This window comes from Hyperolius riggenbachi, chromosome 4 (genome assembly GCF_040937935.1).
Source record: "Hyperolius riggenbachi isolate aHypRig1 chromosome 4, aHypRig1.pri, whole genome shotgun sequence".
Classification (NCBI taxonomy): domain Eukaryota; kingdom Metazoa; phylum Chordata; class Amphibia; order Anura; family Hyperoliidae; genus Hyperolius; species Hyperolius riggenbachi.
Window position 1 is genome coordinate 444,456,042 of NC_090649.1, and position 16,934 is coordinate 444,472,975.

At 48.7% G+C, this 16,934-nt stretch overlaps 1 protein-coding gene across 4 annotated transcripts in view; it reads right to left on the reverse strand.

Moving 5' to 3' along the window:
- The window catches only part of TCTE1 (t-complex-associated-testis-expressed 1), a 29,694-nt gene extending 12,760 nt beyond the window's left edge, over positions 1-16,934 (reverse strand). Inside the window, exons 1-2 of one of the 4 annotated variants that reach the window (XM_068232662.1) lie at positions 16,836-16,934; positions 10,876-11,096 (exon numbers count right to left, since the gene is read on the reverse strand). In XM_068232662.1, coding sequence (XP_068088763.1) covers positions 10,876-11,096; positions 16,836-16,864 — 250 coding nt within the window. In that variant the 5' untranslated portion in view covers positions 16,865-16,934. The other 3 variants (XM_068232661.1, XM_068232663.1, XM_068232664.1) reach the window with 3 other exon arrangements.

Genomic DNA, 16,934 nt, shown 5'->3' on the forward strand with positions numbered 1-16,934 from the left:
GAGTGAGGGCGGGGAGCCATACACCCCCTTAGAAGATGAGATGAGCCCTCCCCTTATCCTGGGGGCTAGAAATCATATCTACCCATATATGAATCTGAACTGCTCTGAAAATATCTGCAAGCAAACGCTTAATTTCCTGCTGCATCTGCTGTGTATGTGTAATCTCTGCCTTCTTTTTAATTTTCTACACTTTTTGCTTTCCTGATTTCCTCTGTAATAGTGTTAGCACCTGAGTTCCTTACAGACAGTATTGTAATTGCTATTGAATTCTGGCTTTTGTTCAGCCACCAGAAAACAAGGTGTGATCTGCAATTTCCATCAAAGCCTGTATCACATACAGATCTGTTCGAAGTTGCAGGAAATAAGACCACCCCTATTACTTAATTTGCATATTGTCTGCCAGCTGACTGGGCCTTCCTTCCTGATTACACATTGCTAATGCTATAGCTATGTGTATATAAGGAGAAAGGCCTTGTCGGTTCGACAAGTCGGTTCGCTTTCTAAGGGCAGTTTTCAAAGGGCAACAACGAATTTACCAGTATTCACCAGTAATTCAGCAGAAATAAGCACCACATCAAGGTAACATTAACTTTTTTTTAACTTGCTTATATTGCTGCACACTATTGCTGTCTATCTAGATTATCTCTGCCTTTGATTCTGAACTGCACAGCCTACAAGCCACCCCACCAAAAAAACACAAACTGTACTGATAACGACTAAACACTGCTCCATTGCCCTAGGTAAGCCCACCACCAAGTATATCCTCCAACCTCTGCTACACCATTTTCCCTACCTATTTTCACCACCACTCCCATTGCAACAGTATGTATCCCCAACACATCATTATGCGGACCCCCCTCATACCACCTCTTTCCCTTGATCACCCGCCCTATTGGTGCCTCATGTTCTGGCTCCATCTGCTCCTCCCCCTGGTCCCTTGTCCACTGCTCACCACACATCCTAACCCCAGGCCCACTCCGGTCTCCCAGCCCCCCCATTCCCCTCCTCATACTTCCTCCCTCACCCACCACAACCAAATTCACCCACCAAGCCCCTCTCCCCGCCGCACCTCCCATCCTCCCCATACCCACGAACATTCTCGCCCCAATCTCATTCCCATCCGCCCCATACTCAGACAATCTCTTCCGCTATCTGGCGCTCTCTGGAATGCCAGATCTATCCGCAACAAGCTTACAACTATCCATGACCTCTTTATCTCAAAAACCCTCACCTTTCTTGCCCTTACCGAGACCTGGCTCACCCCCTCTGACCTGCCTGCAGCTGCAGCCCTATCGTACGGGGGTCTACACCTCAGCCATACCCCAAGACCAGATAACAGGCCTGGGGGAGGGGTGGGTCTACTCCTCTCCCCATCCTGCACCTTCCGTGTCCTTACCCCTCCCCCGTCTCTTTACTTTACCTCCTTTGAGGCCCATGTTATCCGCCTCTATCATCCCCTCCCAGCCATTATTGCAGTCCTATACCGCCCCCCCTCCAGTACAATATCGCACTTCCTAGAAAACCTTGCCTCCTGGCTCCCACACATCCTGTCCTCCGACCTCCCAACAATCATCCTCGGAGACTTTAACATTCCAATTGATGAGCCTACCACCTCTGCTGCCACTCAGCTTCTCTCACTCACCAACTCCCTTGGCCTCACTCAGCATACTAATGCCACAACCCACAGTGCTGGTAATACTTTGGACCTAATTTTCTCCAAAGCCATCGCACTTACCAACCTGGACATTACACCATTCCCCATCTCCGACCACCACCTCATCACCTTCACCCTCACTCCATCCAGCACCCCCTGTCTCCCTCCCCAAACTGGACGTTGGCAGAGAGATCTACGCAACCTTGACCCCAATGTACTAGCCACACCCCTCCACTCTCTCTCCTCCTCCCTCCCCAGCCTAACCTGCCCCAACGAAGCAGCAGCTCAATACAACAGTAACCTCTCCGCAGCCTTAGACCATGCGGCTCCCCTGACCTTTCGTACCAACAGTCGCCCCAACCCCCAACCTTGGCACACTGCCCTCACAAAAAAACTACAAAATGAGACACGAGCTGCAGAACGCAAATGGAGGAAATCCCGCCACAACAATGATTTCCTGGGATACAAGACCAAGTTGCAGACGTACCATACTGCCCTCGCTGATAGTAAACAGATATACTTCACTCACTTGATCGCTACCCAAGCCTCCAACCCACGTCGTCTTTTTGCCACCTTCAATGCCCTACTTAACCCCACACCTCCCCCCCCAACCTCCACCCTCTCAGCCACTGACCTATCAAACTACTTTATCAACAAAATTACAACAATCCGGAGGGATATTTCTCTCCTCCACTCTATCGCCCCTGCCTCCCCACCACATCCGACTCCTGCCTCTTTCTCCTCCCTTACCTCCTTCAATCCTGTCACGGTGGAGGAAGTCAACCAGCTGCTGGCAACTTCACCTGCCACTTCCTGCCCCCTAGATCCGGTCCCATCTGATTCTCTGCGCCCACATTTTTCTGATCTGGCCCCTGTCCTCACCCATCTGTTCAACCTCTCCTTCTCCACCGGCATCTTCCCCTCTATATTCAAACAGGCCACTGTGCTTCCCCTGCTAAAGAAATCTTCACTTGACCCTGCTCTGCCATCCAACTACCGCCCAATCTCTCTCCTCCCTTTTGCCTCAAAAATTCTTGAACGCCTGGCCCAACAACGCCTGACCAACTTCCTTAACTCCAACTCCCTTCTCGATCCCCTGCAGTCTGGTTTTCGCACAGCCCATTCTACAGAAACAGCCCTCACCAAAGTGGTAAACGACCTTGCCCTTGCCAAAGCCGAAGGTAAATACTCCATCCTGCTCCTCCTGGACCTCTCCTCGGCATTTGACACTGTCGACCACTCCCTCCTCCTCCACTCCCTGCAGCTAATGGGCATTCAGGACCTAGCCTTAGCCTGGATCTCCTCCTACCTCTCCAACCGCTCCTTCACAACATTTTTCAATGGCTCCTCATCCACTCCTACACCCCTCTCAGTTGGTGTTCCTCAAGGTTCCGTCCTAGGACCACTCCTGTTCTCACTCTATACTGCCTCAATTGGTAAAATCATCTCCTCCATGGGTTTCAATTATCACCTGTATGCCGACGACACCCAGATATATCTCCACACCCCAGATATCTCCTCCTCTACCATGGACAAAGTCTCTGCCTGCCTCACATCCATTTCCTCCTGGATGGCTGCCAGGTACCTGAAGCTTAATTTGGACAAGACTGAGCTTCTAATATTCCCACCCCGCACAGCTGCACCCCTCCCAGATCTGCACGTCACTATTGAAAATACTACTATCCACCCTACCTCCCAAGCCCGCTGTCTAGGCGTTACTCTGGACTCTGAACTTTCCTTTACAGCCCACATCCAAGGTATTGTCAGATCCTGCAACTTCCACCTCCGCAACATCTCCAAGATCCGCTCCTACCTGTCACTTGACACCACTAAACTACTTATCCATGCCCTTGTCATCTCCCGCCTAGACTACTGCAATTCTCTTCTATCTGGCCTCCCCTCTAACCGTACTGACCCACTTAAATTGGTAATGAATGCGGCAGCCAGACTGATACATTCTTCTCACCGCAGTGCCTCTACAACTCCGCTCTGTAAAGCACTACACTGGCTCCCCATCAGCTTTAGGATCAATTTCAAAATCCTGTGCTTGGCCTACAAATCAGTGCACAAGACCTGCCCGACCTACATCTCTGATCTGGTCCACAGGCACATACCAGCCCGCCCCCTCCGATCCTCCAATGACCTGCGCCTAGTCGCACCACGCATAACTCAGTCACATGCACGATTGCAGGACTTCACCAGGGCTGCCCCTACTCTCTGGAACTCTCTCCCACCAGCCGTCAGACTCGCCCCCACCTTTAATACCTTCAAACAAGCTCTTAAGACTCACCTCTTCACGCTCGCATACCCCCCTACACCAGTATCATAATATGTTCTGTTAGACCCCCTCTCAAAAGACGCACCTATTGTCTCCACCCCACCCTTTAGATTGTAAGCCTCTGGCAGGGCCATCCTCCCTATTGTATCCATCTTGATTATGCAATCTTACTCACAACCACCCTTCTTGTAGACTCGAACAGTCTCTATCTTGACCTATGACACTGTATTGTTATCAAATCATTTGCATGATCTTGTTTTGTTGTGAGTTTCCGTATGTTCTACCTGTATGTTAACCCATTTATCTATTGTGCAGCGCTGCGTAATATGTTGGCGCTTTATAAATACAATAAATAATAATAATAATAATATGGGCTCTATCTCACCGAACCGTACAGGTCAGGGCAGATTTATTAACATTTTCAGGTCTGTCTCGATTTACCCAGCGCCCTGATACCAGACATGAGGGGTGGGACCCCTGTGGTATCATCAGGGCATTTTCAAACTGCCTAACTGGCAGTCCTTACCTCAGAATGTTCTGAAACTTCCTCAGAACCAGCACCGGGGCTCATGCTACACTTCCCCCACGTTTGGCGAAGCTGCCATCTCAGGAACCCCAGAAATATGACAGATCTGGGAAGTTATGGATTATGCTATGAGACTCAGGTTTATTCAGGATGTGTTCTAGCTGCTAACTTCCCTTTGATCTTTACCAGTGAGCAAGGTGTCAAGACCTCCCGGAGATTTGTAGCCTGCCTGGCTGCACCTAGGCATCCTGATCACCCCTTGGTTAATTAACATCTACATGAGATCAGCTAGGTGTCACCTTATACCTGATGGATGGGCCATCCGCACAGCTTGAAGCCAGGGACTCTCTGGGCCCAGGCTCATTAGCATATCAAAAGAGCCATCCAGCCTTTAGGATGGTGTTCTCTCTGCTAAGAAAAGGACTTCAGCTCCCCCTACACACTCAACCCAGATTGTATCGATTTGAAGCGCAATCGATGCAGGGAATCGAGTGCGATCGCTTTTTCTTCACGGGCGGTTACAGGACGCGCCTGCGGCCCCGCAACCGTCCGTGACACAGCCCCCAGGACGATCCGGCTTTTTTCCAACCTGCTGCATTTTTGCCGTACGTCCCCGTGCGGCTGCGGACCCGGGCCGGATCCTGACCCGAACATGCGGCCATGCTGTGCAATGAGAAACGGATGTTTCTCATCACACTGGCAATAGGACTGGATGCTTCCAGCACCGGTCCTATGCCACTTGGGGGGCCCGGACTACACGCCGGTGTCCCCCATGCTTGAGGTGCCTTTCCGGCACTGCAATATATCTAGTTCCGGTTACTTTATTGTAGTCGGAACTGATACATTCCGGATCCGCAACTTGTGGTTTTCGGGGGCCACCGCAGAGACCCATAGCGTCTCTTTGCGGGACTCGGACCCCTGGACACTTGCGGACTCGAACCGCAAGTGTGAACGGGGCCTAACACTATCATTCAAAGATCTACTTAGTCTTGGACTATTCCCAGGGCCGGTTCAAGTAACAATTGGGCCCTAGGGCAAAATTAGCCTGGGGGGCCCCCAGCAGACACCCCCCCCCCCCCCCCCCCGACCAAAAAGCATCATTAGAAGCCCTTTGTTGCAGCCAAATTTTCCTCCTGGGCCCAAGAGCTGGCTGCTGACCCTCCTCCAATCACCTCCCAACTTAACAGACTCTGCAGAGTCCCTGTGGAGCAACAGTTAAGATGGGGGAGGGACACCTTGGGGGCCCCTACAGGCTCTGGGGCCCTGGGGCAATTGCCCATTTTTTCCTATGGTAGCTCCGGACCTGACTATTCATTGTTAATCTCCAGATATCATCCCTCCTGGAACCTTCTCCTCTGAAGTGATTCCAGCTTGGTTACCTCCTCTCACATCCAGGACTTCTCACGAGTGTCACCTCTCCTTTGAAACTCTCTCCCACAGCCTGTCTGTCTTGCTCCAAGCCTGGAAATTTTCCAATGTACCCTCAAGACAAACCTGTTCAAATAAGCCTATAATTTGCTATTGCTATAATTTGACGCTCACTGCCTCATCTGCTAACCCCTTTGTCTATTCCCCCAGTGTTTCTACCTTCACTACCCTTTAGATTGTAAGCTCATAAGGACAGGAACCTCTCCCTTGTGTTTCCTGTTTCTTTGCATTTTATCAAATGAACATCTATTAGTATGGGTGATGTTTTTCAAACTACACATGAATTGTATGTATCTATACTTATGTTACTGGTTGTCCTGATTGTATAGCAAATTGAACTGCTCATCTATACTCCCCATTATTGTATGCTTTTGAACATTATACAGCGTTACGGAAGATGTTAGCTCTATTTAAATAAAAAAACAATAAAAATCCTTAAAGGACCCCCGAGTCAGCTGAATCACAGTACCCAGGGCCGAATTTACTATAAGGTACTGTAGGCACGCGCCTACAGGCGCATGATGATGGAAAGGCGGCTCACTTCCTTCCCTGAGTGCCTCCCTCTCTCCTTCCCTATACAGAGCCCTGATCAGAGTGTAAATGAGATTTACTCAAACGGCTCTCGGCATTCCACTGACCAGATCTCCCTTCAGTCAGGGGAACCTCTTGCTACTTAATACTGAGGGTACTTCTGGCTACCTAATGCTAAAGGGCACTTGTGGCTACCTACACCAGGCAGGGGAAGTAGGAGAGTGGTGACAGCTGAGCCAGCCAGCACACATGTGGTTCGGCAGGGGTTTGTAGGTCCATGAAGGGTGAAGAACATCTGTGCCTATAGGCTCCTGTGATGTAATTCCAGGCCTGACAGTACCCCTGTTCTGCTGCCTGCTTGTCCAGGGTCTGTGGCTAAAAGTATTAGCGACAAAGGATCAGGAGGACTGCCAGGCAACTGGTATTGTTTAAAAGGAAATAACTATGGCAGCCAGTCACATGGTGCATCTCTCGTACCGTGGCACAGGAGCACCTGTCACCATGTCACAGCTAGTCACCTCCTGGAGGTCCTCCCTCGTCCCAATGCTTCACCAAGCATACTGCCATCGTCACGCTGCCCGCCATCTCAGGAGCTCGCATTATAAATTACACCAAGACTATTAATAATTAAGGAGGATTTCTCTGCCTTATCTCTCAGCAGCATCCAGAAGAGATGATTAGCGCTGAGATGAAATGTCAGGGGCTGGTCCTGGGAAAATGCCGCGGCGCGCCCCGGGGAGACGTTTAACCCCTGCCGTGCCTTCCGGGGTGAGGGGAGGGAGAGATTATCTGCAATAAACACACTGCTAATTACTGGAGATTATTCCTCTGTGCGCGGCGGGCATGAAACGGGAACGCAGCCACTCGGGGTCAGCCAGACACACAATATAAAGGGCAAATTGTGAACGGCTGAGCGGACGTGCGCACTGCGGTTACAGCCCAAAACGCTTAATACGTGTCAGCCGAGAAGAGGGGTCATTGGGGGTCATTCACAACTTGCAGTTCATGTCTAGGTGCCATCACAGATTCCCAGTTACATCTTGTACCCTGAATTACATCATGTACCCCAAAATAATCACAGATTCCTAATAACATCAATATAGAACTTAAATTACGTACTTTGAATTACATAATGTACCCCATATTATCATCAAAGATCCAGAATCACATATCATGAAGCTCGTTACAGATGCCGAATAACATCATGTACCTTAGGCCAGTTTCAGACTACAGCTTGGAGGTAGCGGTGCAAAAACCTCCAAAAAACAGGCCTTTGTGGATTATCGCGTTAATACCCGGTAATCCCCTTCTGGCAGACAGCCAAACAGGAAGTGACGCTCGCTTGCGCTCACTTCCTGTTTTGGAAATATGGAAGTGCGCGGAAGCGTATTGTAAAAATAAACTTTCACGCATGCGCGGTGCAATGGCGTAAATTTTTTTTAAACACCCTGCATCACCATAGACTTACAGGACTTCCTGTGCGACGCACATCGCTGCAGAACCGTGCGGTAACGTAGATCTGTCCTTGCGTCAGGGATGTGGCGAAAACGCCACTTCCGTCGTATTGCGCCGCACCGTGTCAGTATGAACAGGCTCATAGACTTTCATTGGGTTGCAGTAGGGTGGGGAAAAAATTCCGCACCGCATCACCCCAGTGTGAAATCACCCTCAAATTACATCCTGTATTCCAAATCTCATCGCAGATCCCGAATCTCATCGCAGATCACAAATGATATCATACATCCCAAATCTTATCACACATCGGAATACAGACATGTGTACAGTTCAGCATCCTGGGTGAAAGAGACCTAAAATAGGCTAGTTGGCTCTTTGCGATAAGTAGGCTTTGGGTTTCAGCTCTGGCACTTGGTCTCAAAAAGGTTCCATCACTGATAGAGTATGGGGACCTGTAAGCTCTCCCCTGCCTGGGAAGGACCTTATCATAGGTGTACGCAGAGACTCTGACACCAGCAGGTGGCGTGAGCTCCCCTGACACTGAGACCCACAGAGGTGATGGGTACATGGGATCGGGTCAGTTAAAAGGAACCTGAGATGTGAGACCTATGGAAGCTGCCATATTTATTTCCAGTTGCCTGGCAGTCCTGCTGATCTTTCTAGTCAGTAAGGTCTAAATCACACACCTGAAACAAGCATGCAGCTAATCTTGTCAGGCTGATCTGTATGCTTGTTCAGGGTTTATGGCTTAATGCAGAGGATCAGCAGGACAGACAGACAGTGAGCATTATTTAAAAGGAAATAAACAGCCTCCTGTCAGCCTCCATATCTCTCTCACCTCGGGATCCCTTTAAGGTGTTCTTACATTAAGCAATGTATGGGCAGATTCAACCAAGAGACAGATCTCTCTCTGATCAAACCGTTGGCTGCCCATACACTGTGGCCGATTCCCAATCATTTTCAGCATGACATCTCTCAGGAATCCGCTATCTCCGACTCTCCGTTACTTTCCCCCCAAATGTAAAATACTTTACCTGCCCGCTGTCGTGTGCCACGATTCCCATCCATCTTTTGCACTGCCGTCCCACGTGTCTGCAGGCATATAACACGTGGGGCGCATGTGTGATGTCACATACGCACTTCATGGTATACCGGCGGCCACATGGCACGGCAATGCGAAAGATGAATGGGCACTGTAATGGGCAAGAGCAGACAGGAAAATTAATGAAATGCAAGGGGGCACATTTACATTGGGGGGGGGGGGGGGGGGGGGGGAGTTGTTGGCGTTTTTGTCGCATTTGTCATGGGGGGGGAACTGATGTCTGGATACACCAGAGAAGGGGGGTGGACATTTTACTGTGTTTGCCCACAGTTCAGGGGCAGAACCAACTGTGAGCAGCAGAAAAAATGGAGAATCACGTGATACGTCTGTAAGGATTTGATTTGCTGGGGTCACTTCTGGCTTTAGCACCGGATTGTAACCAGCCAATCGGAGCCTTATAAATCTGTCAGCTGATCACATGCTTCCCTGCCAGTTCTGCTACACACAGGTGACACTATTCAAGGATTTGTGAAAAAAGAACCATTTCTACCTCTTCAAAGCAGAGAATCAATCCATAATGGAACACCCTGCATAACTGTGGCTCTGCACACCGAGGGGCAGATTTGTCGTAACTGGGTCAAGGAAGACTGCAGCAAATCCAGAGCAGAAGCCCAGGTCTAGGATTGTGTTCTGTCGCTCTCGGTTCTCCTAGCACTGGATTTTATAGGATGATCTCTGGACAGTACTTCTTTCTTGCGGTGCTTCAACACAAAGCTCATTTTCCAGCAGAGACACTGGGGAGGGGAGGTGATGATGCTGGTGAACAGAAGTCTGGCATCAGGTGGGAAGAGTTGGCCACCTGCACCTGCGTCATATAGGACCTTGGTGGAGATACTGAGAGGTTAGTGCAGTCCCTTGGCGCTCGGAGCGCCTCTAGCCCGCGATCGCGTTCGGCTCGCGATTTTAAAATAAATCAAAAACCGGTGAGATAGTGATTCCCATTCAATAGAATAAGAACCACAGCACAATTGCCCCCAAAACGCTGCATGCAGCGCATTTGCAATTAATCGAAATCGCAACCACTGCAGTGTGAATGTATCTATAGGGATACGCTGTAGCAGTGCTTTGCTGATCGCCAGCGATCAGCAAAGCGCAGAAGAATCGCCCCAATGTGAACCAGCCCTGAGAGCTCATTCTCACTAAAGGCGTTTTTCAAAAAAATTTTAAGCGCTGGCGATTTTTCAAAATCGCCCTGAAAGCGCTTACACCATTATTGGCTATGAGACAGTTCACATCTGAGCAGTTCGTTTCCAGTCTGCTCAGAGAAGCGCTGCATGGGCAATTTTTGAGGCGATTTTGCCTCAATGGAAGGTATAGGAAAAAACGCAAACACTCACAAAATCGCTTTGTGCAGCGATTGCGTGAGCGATTTTAAGAATAAATACATTGTATTTATTCTTTTCCGGATCCGGATCACTTCCTGTTGTCAGGAAGTAAAAAAACACAATCGCTCAGCAAAACCGCTTAGAAAATGGGTTCACAAAAAACCCAGCACGCAGGTAATCGCCGGGAATCGGAAATAAAAATCGCGTGAAAAAACGCCAAAGGCAGACGGACTCGCGAACGGAATGCAATGTGAACAAGACCTCAATTTACTCATGTTTCTGCAACCACCTGTGATCTGATATGACCCAGGTGAAGACTGCAACCTTTCTCCAACACAAGTGTTAAAAAATTCATTAGAACAGTCAGAGACAATAATAAGAGTTTTTGTACAGAGGGAAGAATTATAGCCTCTGTCGTGCTTTTATTGCTGTCTGTAACTTCCTGTCTGCACGACCTCCATGGCTCATATTGAAGGCATGTAGGTCCATGGGACAGGAAGTGGCTTACAATATAAGAAACGTGTCACACCTGGCAGAGCATGGCCCAATTACAGAGCCCGCAGAGAGGCCACTTACGCTGAAAGTTGGTGACGATGTGCTGCAGACAGAGGTCGCTCAGCAGGGGGACAATGGCCAGGGACCAGGAATAATCCTCTGTGATGATTCGCCGCATCTTCCTCAGGTCGGCTGCAGCATTCCTCTGATGGATGGGGAGCGGTGCTGGCACAGCAGGCTTCTCATTGGCTGCAGACTGCATCATGGCGGTGGTGGGAGGAGGGGGTCTCAGCTGTGCAGCCCTAGAGGAGACTGGAGGTCAGTTCTTAGTACTACCAGAGGTGGCGCTACCACTGCCGTAACTCAGAGGCCCATATACAATAAGCTTTTTCGCCTAGGTGATATTTTCACACCTTATCAATCAAATTCCTTTTAAACCACCAACAAGCAATAAAATACTCAGAATAATTTTGACAATATCCTTTCTCCTACTTTTTGGCACTTTTTCAATTGCAACATGCTGAAAAGTGATGTTAAAGGATACCAGATGTAAACAGAGTAAGAGAAACACTCTGCACATGCGTATGACATCATGCGCATGACGTAGCAACGCCATACGCAGAGTGCTACCAGGCGTGGGTGTGCGATGTAGGATGCACACGGCCCGGGCAGCACCTGTGCAGTAAAGCCCGACTCCTGCGACCCGGGGGGCTTTTAGGCATAATGCGGGGAACAGAAAGGAGAACAGGGGGAGCGACAGGCATCAGGACAGGTAATAGTATATGCCTGCTCCCCCGTTTCTCTTACTCTGTTCACATCTGGTATCCTTTAACTGCTTGGCGACCACGTCATAACAATGGGCGTGGCTGCGGCGGCAGCCCCAGGACCGCCTAACACCGATAGGTGTAAGGTCCTTGGGGCGGGTATTGCAGGAGATCTCCGCATAAATGACGGAGCGGAGCTCCGCCATCAGTCCCCCAGTGGCTATCGCCGCTGGGAGACTGTTAGACGGCGAAATCGCTGTCTAATTAACCTGTACAGCGCTGCAATGTAAGGCAGCGCTGTACTGGGGACAGCTGTGTGACACTGCTGACCCCTCTGTAGTTGCGGAAGTGATCCGCTGTTATAGGCTGAAGCCTATGACAGACGATCACGCTGATTGGCTGGTGGGGGGAGGGAGGGAGGTGGGAGTAAAAAAAATAAATAAATACAAAGTCAAATTTATTAAAAATAAATAAATAAATAACATAAATATTTGTAAAAACAAACAAACACTGGGGGAGCGATCAGACCCCAACAACAGAAAGCTCTGTTGGGGTGAGGGGGAATCACTTGTGTGCTGAGTTGGACGGCCGTGCAGCGAGGCCTTAAAGCTACAGTGGCCTATTTGTTAACAAATGGCCTGGTCTTTTGGGGAGTTTAACACTGCGGTCCTCAAGTGGTTAAAGAGCAGATGAAAAATCTCCTAGGAGAAAAGTCAAAAGAAAAAATGAATTGCATATGGGCCAGGTGGTCATAACTAGAAGGCCTCTGTCAGGTTAATAATAATGACACCTCAGTTGCTGGTAGTAAGCGCCTTTTGGTCTCTATAATACAATCCCATAGGAGCATTTGTAATCACATGCATCAGTTGGTAACATGCAATGGGATTGCTGTCCGGTTAAAAACATCTTGTGTCACATCTAGGCAGAGCCGGATCATCCACAAGGCAAACCTAGGCAATTGCCTAGGGTCTGGGATAGTCCAGGGGGCCTGGCGGATGCTAGCCCCACCAAATCTGTCTAAAAAAAAGTCAGATGATCATCAGCAATCGGGCACTGCTATCTTGCCTAGAGCCCGATTTCATCTTAATCTTTTTCTGCATCTGGGGGTGGACGATGGGATGACCGCCAAAGCTGGACGCTTGTAGCCGGCGAGGAAACAGGAGTGACTGGTAAGCAATTGAGTGTATCTCTGTCAACTAGGGGCATAGCCATAGCTGCTATAGGGCCCAGGAGCATAGGGGCCCAGGTGGTACGTAATGTACTCACTTTCTTGTGTTCCCTCGCCCTCAAACTTTGTCTCAGTGCCCATGGACTAAGGGCACTTGTGCAGTGTAGATTGCATGAGAATGTAAATTGCCCAATTGACTCATATACATAGGGCATGTGGCATTGCTTAAAGGGGCATTACAGCGAAAAGCTGTAAAATACATGTGCAAACATATACAAATAAGAAGTACTTTTTTTCCAGAGTAAAATGAGCCATAAATTATTTTTCCCCTATGTTGCAGTCACTTACAGTAGGCAGTAGAAATTTGACAGAAGTGACAGGTTTTGGACTAGTCCATCTCTTCATAGGGGATTCTCAACAAGGCTTTTATTCTTTATAAAGATATTCCCAGAAAAGGATTTAAACAATGATGCTGGCCAGCTTCCCTGCTCCCTACACAGTTTTTTGGCAGTTGGACAGAGCAACTGCCATTCACTAAGTGCTTTTGAAAATAAATATATCTCTGAGAATCCCCTGTAAAGAGATGGACTAGTCCAAACCCTGTCACTTCTGTCAGATTTTTACTACCTACTGTAAGTGACAGCAACATAGGAGAAAAGTAATTTATGGCTCATTTTACTCTGGAAAAAATGTACTTCTTATTTGTATATGTTTGCACATATTTTAAATTTTACAGTTTTTTGCCCCTTTAAGAGTGCCTACATCTGAGGGCCTCATGAAAGTTTTGCTATGGGGCCCCATCATCTCTAGCTACACCACTGCTGTCAGCCATTTGTGTGAAAAAGCCCTCAAATTTATCTATACCAGAATTAGCAGGGGCTGAATAAGAACCTTGCACAGGGCTAATCAGACTCAGAAACTTACAGGTCTTGTTTACATTATAAGTTGCCAGCGCAATCGCTGAGCAATTTTGAAAGCTTTTCTAAGCACTTTTGTTTAACAATGTTTTTTTCACTCCCTGACATCAATCAGGATTAGTGAACTCTTTGACCCGGAAATGAATAAATACAATGTATTTATTCTTTAAAGCGATTCTTTCAAAGCGATTTGTCAAGCGCTTAGCGATTTTACTATACATTCTATTGAATCGCAAACGCTCTGGAAATGGTGCAGGAGCCGCGTTTGCGATTGGATAGAAAGCTCATTGCTTATGTGAGAACGCTAGCGCTTAAAAATAAGTGAAATCGCTTATAATGTGAACAAGCCCACAGAGTGATTATTCATTACATTTCTGAATCTGATTAGGCCTGCGTAATGTTCTGTGTTAGTCCCCACTAAAATAATTCTAGTAATTGTACAGGAAAAAATAATAATTTAATTGCAAATCACATTTAACTAACATAAATGTGCTGGAAAGGTGGGATTAGAGGGCAGCTGTCAAAGGATTATAACTCCCATCATGTTCTGGAAATGGGGCAGGGGCATAGCAATAGGGGTTGCGACTGCATCAGGGCCCTTGGGCCAGAGGGACCCACTAGGTGCCCTCCCTCATCCATCTTATTAGGGGACTACAACTCCCATATTGGCGCAATGCTGATAATCAACACCTCTATATGTGCATTGGATAGTGGTAATCCTTAAAGGAGTCATCAAGCTAATTAACCTACCCCTTGACTTATGCTTCATACACACTTGAGATAAAAGTATTTGGAAAATGAAAGATCACAGACCAATTTTACCCCCTTCCATGTAGTATGAGAGCCATACCTACACAGTCTATGCTATGGAGCTGAACTCATCAGATAAAATCTTTGCAAGATGCTGCACACAAAGATGCCCGTACACACTCAAAAGATCATCATCTGCAAAAGATCTGTTCCTGCAAAAGATCCATTCCTGCAAATTGCAATGATAGTCTATGAGATCTGCAGATCCTCATACACGCCTTGTTTAACAGACAATCATCTGCAGATCAGATTCACCAGGATGGATCTTCAGATCTGCAGATGATTGCCAGATATGCAGATGAAGTCTGTTAAACAAGGTGTGTATGATGATCTGCAGATCTCATAGACTATGAATGCATTTTGCAGGAATGGATCTTTTGCAGGAACGGACCTTTTGCAGATAATGATCTTTTGAGTGTGTACGGGCATCTTTGTGTGCAGCATCCTGCAAAGATTTTATCTGATGGGGAGTTCAGCTCCATAGAATAGACTGTGTAGAGTATGGCTCTCATACTACATGGAAGGGGGTAAAATTGGTCTGTGATCTTGCCTTTTCCAGAGACTTTTATCTCAAGTGTGTATGAAGCATTACCTGGGGCTTCCTCCAGGAGTACATTTGAAATCGGCGCCGGTAGACTTGAGCGCAGGATACAGCGGTATATAGCTGATCCCAGAGCTGGATTTACCATAAGGCATTGTAGGCACATGCCTACAGGCGCCTGATGATGAAAAGGTGTCTCACTACCCTCCCCCAGTGCCTCCCTCCCTTCTTCCCTGTGCAGAGTCCCGAGCGGAGTGAAGATGAGAGGTTACTCACCCTGATCTTGCTTCAGTCTTGGGGCACTTCTAGAGGATACTTCTGACTACCTAATGCTAAGGGGCACCTATAACTACCTATGACAGGCAAGGGAAGTAAGGGAGAAGTGACAGCTGGGACAGCCAGCACAACTGTGGTGCAGTTCAGCTGGTGTGTGTAGGTTCATGGAAGGCAAAGTCTAGGGTGCCAGGACATCTGTGCCTATAGGCTCCTGTGATGTAAATCCGGGCCTGGCTGATCCTGCTTCTGCACAAGTCCGGGCCGATTTCATTACTATTCCCCCTCCAGGCCGCCATGGATAGTGGGGGAATGAAATAATTTGGCTTCCAGCGATTGCTGGAGGCCGAATTATTATGTTTTTAAGCAACTTCGGTTCTGTCTTCTTACGGAGCCGACATTACTCACTGAGCGCTTCAATAGGAATAATTCCTATTGAAGTCTATGGAGGCGCCGGCTGCGCCCAAATCTAGCAGCGCTGAAAAGCACTGCTCCGTCCTCCAGCCCCTTGCAGCTGATATGTCCCATGCCGCAGCTCCGCTTTCAGCCGGTGGCCCAGGATCCCCGCCGGTGCAAAGGGCGACCTCGAGATTGTCCTCTACTGCACCTGCGCCGCTGTCAATCAAATCCACGCCTGCGCAGTACAGCCCAGACAACTTGGACTTCATTGACAGCGGCACTCGCGCAGGCAAGGTAGAAGACGGCCTGGCGAGACACGATGCAGGGACCGTTGGCTAGCGGCTGATAGCGGAGCTGCGCCGTAGGACATGTCAGCTGCAAGGGGCTGGAGGACAGGAACGTGGAGGAAGCCCCAGGTAAGTAGATCAAGGGGTAGGTTGATTAACATAATGACTCCTTTAACAAGCTATTTTCTTACTACACATGTACCTACTACCTGACACTGCAGCTGTCTTTGGTAGGTTTTGAGGCTCCATATCAACAGAGTGCTTGAGGCCCCATGTAAAACTCGCATCGGGGCCCAAAGCTACTTAGTTACGCCACTGGAATGGGGATTAGAGAGCAGCTGTCAGAGGACTACAACTCCCATCATGTGCTGCTGTGGGAGGATTAGAGGGCAGCTGCAGAGGACTACAACTCCCATCATGTGCAGGGGTGGGAGGATTAGAGGGCAGCTGCAGAGGACTACAACTTCCATCATGTGCTGCTGTGGGAGGATTAGAGGGCAGCTGCAGAGGACTACAACTCCCATCATCTGCAGGGGTGGGAGGATTAGAGGGCAGCTGCAGAGGAATACAACTCCCATCATGTGCTGGAAAGGAAGAATTAGGGGGCTGCTGTCAGAGGACTACAACGGTTGTCAGAGCTCTGGACACTTTGAAGGGAGAACTACAACTTCCATCACGTGCTGGGAAGGGAGGCTTAGAAGGCAGCTGTCAGAGAACTACAACTCCCATCATGTGCTTGGGGAGGGACAGCAGCCAGGTCTCTGGATACCCCTGCAGGGAGGACTACAACTCCAATTATGCGCTAAGGATGAAGAGGGGAAGTTCCCCCGGGAGCCCCTCCATCACCCCGTCCTATACACATGGTGGCCGCTTTTCCCTCACCTCTCTTCTGCGCTGTGTACCGTCACCATGACAACCTCCCGCCCCGTTTCCTAGGAGATCCTGCACCACGCCCACTCCTTGACAGCAGCGGAACGTTAC